The sequence below is a fragment of the Thermobia domestica genome, chromosome 2, assembly GCF_964235325.1.
Source record: "Thermobia domestica chromosome 2, izTheDome1.hap1.1, whole genome shotgun sequence".
Lineage (NCBI taxonomy): Eukaryota > Metazoa > Arthropoda > Insecta > Zygentoma > Lepismatidae > Thermobia > Thermobia domestica.
Window position 1 is genome coordinate 351,592,689 of NC_137455.1, and position 13,529 is coordinate 351,606,217.

The 13,529-nt window shown below is 35.4% G+C and overlaps 1 protein-coding gene across 1 annotated transcript in view; it reads left to right on the plus strand.

Annotated features, from left to right (window-relative positions):
- LOC145678771 (heat shock 70 kDa protein cognate 4-like) overlaps positions 1-12,430 on the plus strand; it is a 56,816-nt gene extending 44,386 nt beyond the window's left edge. The window contains exon 4 of the mRNA XM_081749269.1: positions 8,105-12,430. Coding sequence (XP_081605395.1) covers positions 8,105-10,009 — 1,905 coding nt within the window. The 3' untranslated portion in view covers positions 10,010-12,430. The remainder of the gene's footprint in view (positions 1-8,104) is intronic.
- Positions 12,431-13,529: the final 1,099 nt, after the last annotated feature.

Below are 13,529 nucleotides of genomic sequence, written 5' to 3' on the forward strand. Positions count from 1 at the left end.
GCAGCTGGATGGGGAGTTCTGAAGTGATGATTATTTGAAGTTTATTGTAAATGCACTTATATGTGTGACTCCCAAGAAGCAATGCCAATTGTGAGAGTTTTTTTTTTTTCAAGTATGGACTGATGATAAGTGACAAACGTATAACAATGAAGAAGAAAAATGTAGAAATATGTAGCATGCTTATGTTTAATGCTTAAATGTAACTTGTGCCTATATGCTTTCAGAAGACAGCGAAACTTTCCTACTCATAGTAAGTTTAGTTACTGATTTTCCTTCAGTTCGATTTTAAAATATATATATATATATATATATATATATATATATATATATATATATATATATATATATATATATATATAGTAAAATTTACAATGCCAAATGAAATATTCAGTGTATTTTGTTTTTAGGTAATTAATGGTTTGTTTCTGTAGTGATCTATGAATAAAGGGAACAATTGTAAAAATGTCACAGAATATCTTTCCCACAAGAGCAACAAAATGCGAAACTTTATTTGGAAGATGCGACAAAACGCGAAGTATGAAAAACTGAATGCGAAATTTTCAAAATTTAGTGCGAAAAACTGTGCCCCTAACCATAGTTAAAAAAAAGGTAAGTGTGGTTTTCGATGTGGATTCAATACCACATCGACTAGTTCGATCTCCTACTTTACTTTTCTATTGCAAATCAGAGGTGACCACTTCCGGTTTCAATGTTGCTCTCCATAGAACGAAAACGATAAGATATAGTAAGAATGTGGGCTTTTTGATGTGGATTCAGTATACCAAAAATACGTTTTATCTTTACCTTTTAGCAATCTGCTCAAACCGAAAGCAGCGAAAATAAAATATTTCCGGTTTCAACGCTGATCGTCATAGTGAAAACACGGTAGTTGCTAGCGAAAAGCTGTTTCTTAATATGGATTTAGTACCATATAAAAAGGTTTAATTTTCTGTCTTCGATATTCTTTTCCATAGAGCGAAAACGATAAAAAAATTGGCAAGAAGCAGCTTCTTGAAGTGGATTCAGTGTTCGAATATTAAGTTTCGTCTCGATATTTATTCCTTTATTCAAACGGGAAATAGTGAAAATGTACGATTTCACGCTTTATAATGATCATCAGAGTGATAATACAGTAAGAGATAGGGAAAAGCAATTTCTTGATATGGAATCAGTACTATACAGGTAGGTTTAATCTCCTGGTTTCGATATTGTTTTCCATGGAGCGAAAACGGTACAAACTGGCAAGAAGCAGCTTCTTGATGTCGATTTAGTGTTCCAATATTAAGTTTCGTCTCGATATTTATTCCTCTATTCAAACGGGAAATATTAAAAATGTACGATTTCGCGTTTCATACTGATCATCAGAGTGCTAATACAATAAGAGAGAGGGAGAAGAAATTTCTTCATATGGATTCAGTATAGGTAGGTTTAATAATCCGGTTTCAGTATTGTTTTCCATAGAGCAAAAACGGTAAAAAAAAAGGAACTGGCAAGAAGCAGCTTCTTGATGTGGATTCAGAGTTCAAATATTAAGTTTCGTCTCGATATTTCTTCCTCTATTCAAACGGGAAATTGGAAAATGTACGATTTCGCGTTTTATACTAATCATCAGAGTGATAATACAGTAAGAGATAGGGAGAAGCAATTTCTTGATATGGAATCAGTACTATATAGATAGGTTTAATCTTCTGGTTTCGATATTGTTTTCCATAGAGTAAAAACGTTTAAAAAACTGCAAGGAGGAGCTTCTTGATGTGGATTCAGTTCCCAATATTAAGTTTCGTCTCGATATTTATTCCTGTATTCAGACAGGAAATAGTGAAAATGTATGATTTCGCGTTTCATACTGATCATCAGAGTGATAATACAGTAAGAGATAGGGAGAAGCAATTTCTTGATATGGAATCAGTACTATATAGATAGGTTTAATCTTCTGGTTTCGATATTGTTTTCCATAGAGTAAAAACGTTTAAAAAACTGCAAGGAGGAGTTTCTTGATGTGGATTCAGTTCCCAATATTAAGTTTCGTCTCGATATTTATTCCTGTATTCAAACAGGAAATAGTGAAAATATACGATTTCGCGTTTCATACTGATCATCAGAGTGATAATACAGTAAGAGACAGGGAGAAGCAGTTTTTGATAGGGATTCAGTACCATATAGGTAGATTTAATCTTCCTGTTTCAATACTGTTTTCCATAGTGCGAAAACGATAAAAACTGGCAAGAAGCAAATTCTTGATGTGGATTCTGTTCCCAATATTAAGTTTCGTCTCGATATTTATTCCTGTATTCAAACAGGAAATAGTGAAAATTTACGATTTCGCGTTTCATACTGATCATCAGAGTGATAATACAGTAAGAGACAGAGAGAAGCAGTTTTTGATAGGGACTCAGTACCATATAGGTAGATTTAATCTTCCTGTTTCAATACTGTTTTCCATAGTGCGAAAACGTTAATAACTGGCAAGAAGCAGATTCTTGATGTGGATTCTGTTCCCAATATTAAGTTTCGTCTCGATATTTATTCCTGTATTCAAACAGGAAATAGTGAAAATTTACGATTTCGCGTTTCATACTGATCATCAGAGTGATAATACAGTAAGAGACAGGGAGAAGCAGTTTTTGATAGGGATTCAGTACCATATAGGTAGATTTAATCTTCCTGTTTCAATACTGTTTTCCATAGTGCGAAAACGTTAATAACTGGCAAGAAGCAAATTCTTGATGTGGATTCTGTTCCCAATATTAAGTTTCGTCTCGATATTTATTCCTGTATTCAAACAGCAAAAAGTGAAAATTTACGATTTCGCGTTTCATACTGATCATCAGAGTGATAATACAGTAAGAGACAGGGAGAAGCAGTTTTTGATAGGGATTCAGTACCATATAGGTAGATTTAATCTTCCTGTTTCAATACTGTTTTCCATAGTGCGAAAACGTTAATAACTGGCAAGAAGCAGATTCTTGATGTGGATTCTGTTCCCAATATTAAGTTTCGTCTCGATATTTATTCCTGTATTCAAACAGGAAATAGTGAAAATGTACGATTTCGCGTTTCATACTGATCATCAGAGTGATAATACAGTAAGAGACAGGGAGAAGCAGTTTTTGATAGGGATTCAGTACCATATAGGTAGATTTAATCTTCCTGTTTCAATACTGTTTTCCATAGTGCGAAAACGTTAATAACTGGCAAGAAGCAGATTCTTGATGTGGATTCTGTTCCCAATATTAAGTTTCGTCTCGATATTTATTCCTGTATTCAAACAGGAAATAGTGAAAATGTACGATTTCGCGTTTCATACTGATCATCAGAGTGATAATACAGTAAGAGACAGGGAGAAGCAGTTTTTGATAGGGATTCAGTACCATATAGGTAGATTTAATCTTCCTGTTTCAATACTGTTTTCCATAGTGCGAAAACGTTAATAACTGGCAAGAAGCAAATTCTTGATGTGGATTCTGTTCCCAATATTAAGTTTCGTCTCGATATTTATTCCTGTATTCAAACAGCAAAAAGTGAAAATTTACGATTTCGCGTTTCATACTGATCATCAGAGTGATAATACAGTAAGAGACAGGGAGAAGCAGTTTTTGATAGGGATTCAGTACCATATAGGTAGATTTAATCTTCCTGTTTCAATACTGTTTTCCATAGTGCGAAAACGTTAATAACTGGCAAGAAGCAGATTCTTGATGTGGATTCTGTTCCCAATATTAAGTTTCGTCTCGATATTTATTCCTGTATTCAAACAGGAAATAGTGAAAATGTACGATTTCGCGTTTCATACTGATCATCAGAGTGATAATACAGTAAGAGACAGGGAGAAGCAGTTTTTGATAGGGATTCAGTACCATATAGGTAGATTTAATCTTCCTGTTTCAATACTGTTTTCCATAGTGCGAAAACGTTAATAACTGGCAAGAAGCAGATTCTTGATGTGGATTCTGTTCCCAATATTAAGTTTCGTCTCGATATTTATTCCTGTATTCAAACAGGAAATAGTGAAAATGTACGATTTCGCGTTTCATACTGATCATCAGAGTGATAATACAGTAAGAGACAGGGAGAAGCAGTTTTTGATAGGGATTCAGTACCATATAGGTAGATTTAATCTTCCTGTTTCAATACTGTTTTCCATAGTGCGAAAACGTTAATAACTGGCAAGAAGCAGATTCTTGATGTGGATTCTGTTCCCAATATTAAGTTTCGTCTCGATATTTATTCCTGTATTCAAACAGGAAATAGTGAAAATGTACGATTTCGCGTTTCATACTGATCATCAGAGTGATAATACAGTAAGAGACAGGGAGAAGCAGTTTTTGATAGGGATTCAGTACCATATAGGTAGATTTAATCTTCCTGTTTCAATACTGTTTTCCATAGTGCGAAAACGTTAATAACTGGCAAGAAGCAGATTCTTGATGTGGATTCTGTTCCCAATATTAAGTTTCGTCTCGATATTTATTCCTGTATTCAAACAGGAAATAGTGAAAATGTACGATTTCGCGTTTCATACTGATCATCAGAGTGATAATACAGTAAGAGACAGGGAGAAGCAGTTTTTGATAGGGATTCAGTACCATATAGGTAGATTTAATCTTCCTGTTTCAATACTGTTTTCCATAGTGCGAAAACGTTAATAACTGGCAAGAAGCAAATTCTTGATGTGGATTCTGTTCCCAATATTAAGTTTCGTCTCGATATTTATTCCTGTATTCAAACAGCAAAAAGTGAAAATTTACGATTTCGCGTTTCATACTGATCATCAGAGTGATAATTCAGTAAAAGATAGGGAGAAGCAATTTTTTGATATGGATCCAGTATCGTATAGGTAGGTGTAATCTTCCGGTTTCAATATTATTTTCCATGGAGCGAAAACGGTAAAAACTGGCAAGAAGCAGTTTCTTGATGTGGGTTCAATGTCCCAATATTAAGTTTCGTCTCGATATTTATTCCTCTATTCAAACGGGAAATAGTGAAAATGTACGATTTCGCGTTTCATGCTGATCATTGGAGTGATAATACAGTAAAAGATAGAGAGAAGCAAATTTTTAATATGGATTCAGTACGGAGTTAAAACGGTAAAAACTGGCAAGAAGCAGCTTCTTAATGTGGATTCAGTATCCCAATATTAAGTTTTGTCCTCGATATTTATTCCTCTATTCAAACGGGAAATAGTGGAATTTACGATTTCCTGTTTAGTACTGATCACCAGAGTAATAAAGAGTAAGAGATAGGGAGAACTAGTTCCTTGATATGGAATTCGTACTGCATGGACAGAGTCAATCTCCTACCATATCGTTCTATTGGAATCGGGAGCAGTAGAAATTCACTTACGGTTCCACGAGGGACGGTAGGGGAAGAAAGTATGGTGATCGTGAAAATAATCGAATTCGAGATTTCCACGAATTGACACGTTTCATTGCCCCTACATACGGGAAAAGTTATTTATCGATGTCCGTCCATTTGTTCCGGTTTAATTCCACGCAACGTATCCATACCAAATATTAAATCAAAGGATATTTATTAGATACTCTAGGGACGTTTCTCGAATTTTCTTCCTCCCCCAAATTAAGGGTAGTTTACAGAAGGGCGAAAATTGAAAAATCCGATCTTTTTTCGAAAACGGCTCTAACGATTTTGTTTAAGTTTCATATGTTAATATTTCACTTTCAACTCTATTATCCTGTAGTATAAGTCATTTCTCTGGGGAAAATCCAGAAGGGGTAGTTTACTCCAATCGATTTCTCAAAAACAACTCTTGTGATTTTTTTTCGATATTTCATAAATAAATATTCCGTTAGTATCCTGAGAGTATGGTATAGACAAATGTTATAGACAAATTGTATAGACGGTATAAAGAGTAATGAAATGAAATGAAGTCTTTAAATTTTACGTCCCACGATTATGCCGGCTGGGCTAAAGGAGACAGTGATGATGAGAAATGAATGAAATGGTGGAATGTAGAAAGTGGGAGTAAACGGCAAAATCCCGAGGAAACCCACGCACACGGCGTTTGTCCACGATAAAGTTCACTTGCCGCGAGCTGGGATCGCACCAGGGACCCCATGCACCAGAAGTGAACGCTGTACCACTGAGCCACCGGGGCCCAGTATAAACAGTATGGTGATAGTATAGACAAATGGTATAACTCATTTGTCCTGAAAATATTAACACTGGTAGTTTACTGTAGGGGGCGTTTTTTCCGTGCTATTTTCTGGTAAGAGACTCAGATGATATTGTTCATATTTCATAAATAAATATTTTGTTAATAACCTCACAATGTGACATCGTGAAAAGCACTACAAGCGATAGTTTACTCCTGGGGTAAGCTTTTCTTCGAACAATTTTCTCAAAAGCAACTAAGGCAATTTTATTCATACTTCGTAAAAAAAAAAAAAAAAAAAAAAAAAAAAAATCATTATCAAGTTGATAATGTGGAATATTACTTAATCCTCCTCAAAGAATTCACAAGGTCTAGTTTGCTCTTGAGGATGAGTTTCTTCGGGCAATTTTCTCAAAATATTTGTCAATTATCTTCACATTTCTTAAACAAATGTGTCATTAATAACCTCACAATACACGATATGTAATTTCACATGAAACCGTCCCTCTCGAGATAAAAGGATTTATCTCATTTTCATAACTTTTCCAGGAGAAAGTTTTAAATCTTCTCTCATTATTTATTTTATCGTCTTCTTTTAAAATTTAGTTTGATATCCTTCGTGTCAGGTATGTAACTGATGAGATCAAATTAAATTTTGATAGCACATGATACAATAAACTTAGGATAACATCTTTAAACTTATCTCCTGAAAAAGTTGAAAAAATGAGATACGCCCCTTTGTCTCGAGAGGGACGAAACAATCAACAAGGGTTGATCTACTGTTTGGTGTGTTTTTTTTTTTTTTTTTTCAAAAACGACTCAAACGATTTTCCTCATATCTCATAAATAAATATTTCATCAATGACCGTATAATGTTAAATAAATTATTTCTTAAGAAAATCTCCTCAATGGATAGTTTACTTTTGATGATGGGTTTTCTCAGATTGAAGTTTCCTTCGAAAACGCCTGTAATCTTCTTCGTATTTTACTAATAAATGATTCAGTTATAATTGTAGCATAGACTGAGGAAATTGAAGCGAGAAAGCGTTGTGCGGTGGCCCGTACCTTTAATTAATTTCTTCTCGATAGACCGAAAACGGTAGGGGAGAGCAATATTTGGATTTTCAATATGGATTCGGCGTTCATCGGCGGTAAAAAAGCTCGAGCACAACTTTAGCAGACATGGTGGCTCAATGGTAGATCATTCATCTCTGGTGCGTGAAGTCTCTAGTTCAATCCCAGCTCGCGCCAAGTGAGCTTTGTAGTGGACAAACGCTGTGCTCAAGGGCGGATCTAAGGGGGGGCTACGGGGCTATAGCCCCCCCTCCCTTGACGCTCAGGTTTACACTGGATAAAATGGGCTTCAATTCTGCTTTACACTGGGTAAAATGGCAAATTATGGTTTAGCCCCTCCCTTGATCATATCCTGGATCCGCCATTGGCTGTGCTTTTGGGTTTTCTCGGAGATCTTCCTCTTACTTTATTCATTTCACCATTACATTCATTTCTCATTATCACTGCCTCCTTTATCCTAGACGGCATAAACGTGAAACGTCAAACTGAAAGCTTTCATTTCATTTCATTTCGAGTACAGTTTCTGGTTTCAATATCGCTTGCTATATAGTAATAATTATAAGATATAACGAGAAACTGTTTTTTGTTATGGATTCAGTGTGTGAGGAAATGGTTCCATCTTTGACCGTATTCTTCTAATGTAACCGGCATTCATAAATCCACTACTTCTGGTTTCAGTGTAGAATTCGTAAATTTCGGAAGTCTACCGTAGTTTCAAAAATGAAATGAAACTTACTTTTTTTTTTTTGTATAAATACACCAACTAAACTTATTGTAATTTCTTTTCACTTTGTACTAGTTCCACTCAGTAATGTTACTGTTCAATGATAACTATTTCCTTCTTTGTATATAGGTCACGGAGATTTCAAAGAAACATTTTTTCTATCAAGGTAATCTTATTGTAATTTTCTATTTTAGGCTGTTGTCAAACGTAATGTATTGATCTTTCACCATGGAGGAGGTACTTTCAATACATCCATTGTGACAATTCAAGACTGCACTTTTGAAGTGAAGTCAACTGCTGGAGATACTCACTTGGGCGGTGAAGATTTCGACAACCGAATGGTCAATCACTTCGTCCAAGAATTCAAGAGGAAGTACAAGAAAGATCTGACACAGAATAAGCGTGCCTTGCGTCGTCTTCGAACTGCTTGTGAGCGAGCAAAGCGAACCCTTTCTTCTTCGACCCAAGCTAGCATTGAAATTGATTCCCTGTTCGAAGGTATCGACTTCTACACTTCTATCACTCGTGCTCGTTTCGAGGAGCTTAATGCTGATCTTTTCCGTAGCACTTTGGAACCCGTCGAGAAGGCCCTTCGAGATGCTAAAATGGACAAAGCACAAATTCATGATATTGTACTTGTCGGTGGTTCTACTAGAATCCCTAAAATCCAAAAATTGTTGCAAGACTTCTTCAATGGCAAAGAACTTAATAAATCGATCAACCCTGATGAAGCTGTTGCTTATGGAGCAGCCGTGCAAGCGGCCATCCTTCACGGAGACAAGTCTGAAGAAGTACAGGACTTGGATCTGATGGATGTCACTCCATTGTCCCTTGGTATCGAAACAGCCGGCGGAGTAATGACCGTTCTGATCAAACGTAACACTCCAATCCCGACGAAACGGACTCACACTTTCTCCACTTACTCTGACAACCAATCTGAAGTGTTTATCCAAGTATATGAAGGCGAAAGAGCCATGACGAAGGATAATAACCTGCTGGCTAAATTTGAACTTACTGGTATACCACCAGCACCACGAGGTGTTCCTGAAATTGAGGTAACATTTGATATTAACGCTAATGGAATATTAAATGTGTCTGCTTCAGATAAAACAACTGGTTGTTCTACTCCTGTGACTGTCACTGTGATAAACAATAACGGTAGTCTCACAAAGGAAGACATTGCAAACATGATCAGTGCAGAAGAAAAATATAAAATGGAGGAAGAAAAACTGAAAGAAATTAAAGAAATAAGAGACGATTTGGAATGTTACTGTTTCAGCGTAAAGAGGAGATTAGAAAATGAAATGGAAGACCAAGTTCCTAGTTTCGAGAAGAAAATTATTGTTCGTAAGTGTGAAAAAATAATTAGCTGGCTGGATAACAATAAATTTGCTGGGAGAGAAGAGTACGAGCAGAAATTTGATGAAATACAAGAAGTCTGCAATTCCAAGATGAATATAGGCAACTCGACCTGTGGTCTATGCTTGGAAAATATTGCCGAAGCTTCTGGTATTAAATGTCAAGGGAAATGTGGACTTGTTTATGACCTCAAATGTGCGTCATTAACAACGTTACAATTTAAAGAAATATCTAATCTTCGCAATGTAATTTGGAAATGCGACCAATGTATGCAGGACGAGAAAATAGAAGCTACTGCTACGAGCACAAAATATGATTTTACTCACAATTCTCCTAACAGCAACTCAAATGTGCCTTCTTTTCTCGACAAAGTTATTAAGAACGAAAACACAAGGCAAACAGTTAGAAATGTCTTACAATTCATAACTGATACTAAAACAATACTGGTCATGTTACTGGTTGTTCTTGTGTTGTACTTTCAATTTTCAACGAAAGAAGAAAACACAATTCAGATTATTATAAATGTCGTGCCACTATTACTGGCTGTAATTATCTTGTATTTCCCATTTTCAACGCAGAAAAAAGAGCAGGAAGATCTAATGAAATATGTGAGATATATTGAAGGACGAATGGATGAGCTATCCAAATTACACGGTCAAATGGATGAGATAAAGTTAAAAGTGGAAATTCTTAGGAATGACTGGGAAAGAAAATTCAATCCTGATAACAATGAATGTTGAATTTTCTGGTGAATGTAGGATTATCATATGTGAAATACATATGTCTTTTGTACCGTGTAAGTAATGATTGAGTTTAAGTTTTGGTTACATCTTTTAACAACATTGCTTATCAAAATCACAATTGATATTGTGACTACGTAATGCAATGGTGAACACTGGAGCACTTTCTTTTCGCAATTATGATTACTATTTTGGGTACAATATCCAGAGTATTTAACGGTGCTTAGCTTTGGTGATTCCAATACAGAAGATCCGGTAAAAAAGAAACGAAAGAGTACAGTAGATCAAGATAAATAACCTGGAAATGTCATTCAAAATCCATATCAATATACACGATCCATATCAAGATATGTACAGTATGGCGCTAAATTCGTTGTACAAAAGTAGAGGAGTGATTCCTGAGAGTAAAACAAACAAAAAAGTTTCTATAAACATAGGGCGAAAGCCCCATCGTTTACGTGTTATAGGCTGTCGAAAACATGAAAAAATGAATTCTAAAGGTCCATAACTCCAAAACTATGGGACCTACTGTAGTCGGGTCAAGACTTCACTTAACAACTAGTATGTGCTCTATCCAAAAATACATGTTTTAGAATCCTAAGGTACCCATGCAACAATTTCTATGGAGGTAGTTGGAGAGTAGTTTATATCATAGGCCCGTAGTCAGACTCCCTCTATAAAAATTGTTGTGGAAGCACCTCAGGATTCTGAAACACGCATTTTTGGATAGGGCACATACTAGTTCCTAAGTGAAGTCTTGACCCGACCAAAGTAGGTCCCATAGTTTTGGAGCTATGAACCTTTAAAATTCATTTTTTCATGATTTCGGCAGCGTATAACACGTAAAACGATAGGGTTTTCGCCCTATGTTTATTGAAACTTTTTTGTTTGTTTTACTCTCAGGAATCACTCCTCTGCTTTTGTACAACGAATTTAGCGTCATACTGTGTATGGTCACGTGTGCTGAAGAAGTGAATTCTAACTCTATTGAGAAAGTAAAAGTATCCTATCAACCAGCTTCCATTTCATGGACAGTGAAAATAAAGAAAGATCCCGATCTTTAAAAAAATCAAGTCCTACAAAGATCAATGCTTGATAACAATACACGAAATTATGACTGCACAATAATACTAATCAATAATATATTGGTAGCCTTTTCTCAATAGTATATTCGACCACCACTATAGAACATGCTTGTTTGATTATGGTCAGGTAAACATTTAATGCTTCATAACACTGCACTAAATGAGAATTGTTCAATAATAATGTTACCACTAACTAATGTTGTTAATCTTAATCTTTACAAAACTGTATTTATAATAAATTGCAACAATACAGATCAGTCAATGCATATAAATGCATATATTATTGTAAATGAATATAGATAGAATAGTCTTTATTCTGGTGTCCTATCTCAACCACGGTCTCATCTACATTAGAGACACCATGCAGCACAACTCTGGACAATTTACGTTTACTACTGACAGTAACGGCGCAGCTGTAAATGCTTTTGTTTCCATCGAAGTCGATGACGATGTTCTTGCTTAGTCGATTAGTATAAAGATGTTCAACATGATATTGTATATTCATATACAGACTTATTTTGTCTTACGAGCAAATTTATAAAACCAATACATGCCCTTATAATTTTAAATTGTTTAAGTACTTGAACTTAAGTACGATATTATCCTGATTTTGTTTACGTGTACAAGACATTATTATGCATACCATACGGAGAATATGTGTGTTGCTGTTTTCTTCGCTATCACTGGAATTCTTTGCAGGATATGCTGGTTTGCTGAATTGATTGTGGGAACCAACGTTCGTCCTGAGATTTGGAATCTAACATAATAATAATAATAATAATAATAATAATGCACAGTGGCGTATTTACGATTTTGTTTCGGGAGGGGCTTTGCTAACTTTCGAGGGGGGGAGCTTTGCCTGGAAATGTGAAAATTCTGCAAGATATTTTATTTACTTTACTATACTAAGTAAGATTTCGGGGAGGGGGGCTTAAGCCCGGAAGCCACCCCCCTAAATACGCCACTGATAATACATTAACTCAGGATACAACTTCATCTACAACAGCACTTTACTAATTTCTGAAATTGTTCAATGAAGAGCAGAATAATCTGAATCTTGGTGAATCGTCGATCTGAATCATTGGGCACTTTAGTCATTCATGTAAACAAATATGCATTTAAGCACAGCGTGGAGTGTACTATGGTATAATGGATTCTGTAACAATTTAGAAATCATGACTACTACCCTCATGAGGGAATTATTTTCAGATTTTTTAAAACATAAAATAACTTTATAGAAGTGAAGTTAGTTGTAACTATCAAAATAAGTCATGAAATGCTTTTGTGCTGATGTTCATTTTTTTAAAATGACCAACTAATTAAAAGATAATTAAAATTATTTGTTGTTTTTAATTTCAACTTATTAGCCTGACACAGAAATAAAATGAGCTCATATGAAAATATTTATTGTATCTTCTACTTTTAAGCGAGATATTACTCCTAGAAAGATTATGTGTTTACGCTATAAACCAATGATGACCTATTTATATGCATTATGGATGTGAGATGAAATTGGACTTAGATTGCATGGGAAGCAGGGCCGGCACGAGGAGGTCGTGCCGTGCCACCGCCCAGGGCGGCAAGTCTAATGGGCGACAAAATTTGATAAGGAAAAGAATACTATCAATATATAATGCTTAATGATAGGCCCACATGGAAAAATTAAATTGTGTTCACCTGAGAATGTAATTGAACTTACAAACTCACATTTAGGAAAATACTCACTCAGGAAATTCAGAGCATTCCCCCTCGTTTTCAATTATGAAACTACTAGCGATGGGTATCTAGCTCAATATTTCTCTTGCAGCGGCGTAGATAAGATTTTGAGGTAGGATGAATAAGATTATCATGGTGTCTTTTATATGTTTTCTATTCATTAATGTTCTAACGATGGTATGACTTTTTACTCCATATAAACATAGTAAGCAAAAGTCTCCAAAGCATTGATTCTCATGTGTTGGATGCAGTCGGGTTTCTTGAAAATATATCTGAGTACTTTGAGAGAAGCAGAAATGATGCAAAGTTTCAGTCTTGCTTAATGATGCAATGGAGTTGGCATCAGTATTAGATATGGATGATTTACGGATAGGTAATATAGTGCAAGCTCGAAGTCGAAAGAAGAAGAGGCAGTTTCAGTACGAGGCACAGGATGAAGCTATTGAAGATCCACGAACAAGATACAAGATCAATTTTTATTACAACGTTCTAATAAAAGGTTTGAGCAACTTAAACATCACAGCGAGTTTCCTAAGTAATCTGTGCCACCTGAACTTTTGTCTGCAAAGTGTACTAAACTTGCTAGCATTTTAACACACGAAGAACGAGAGATATTGACCCCAATGATTTGAAAGACGAACTGGAAATAATATCCTTTATAATTAAGCCTAAAAGTTCACCAAATGAGACTTTAAAATTAATTAAGGAACATGACTGCT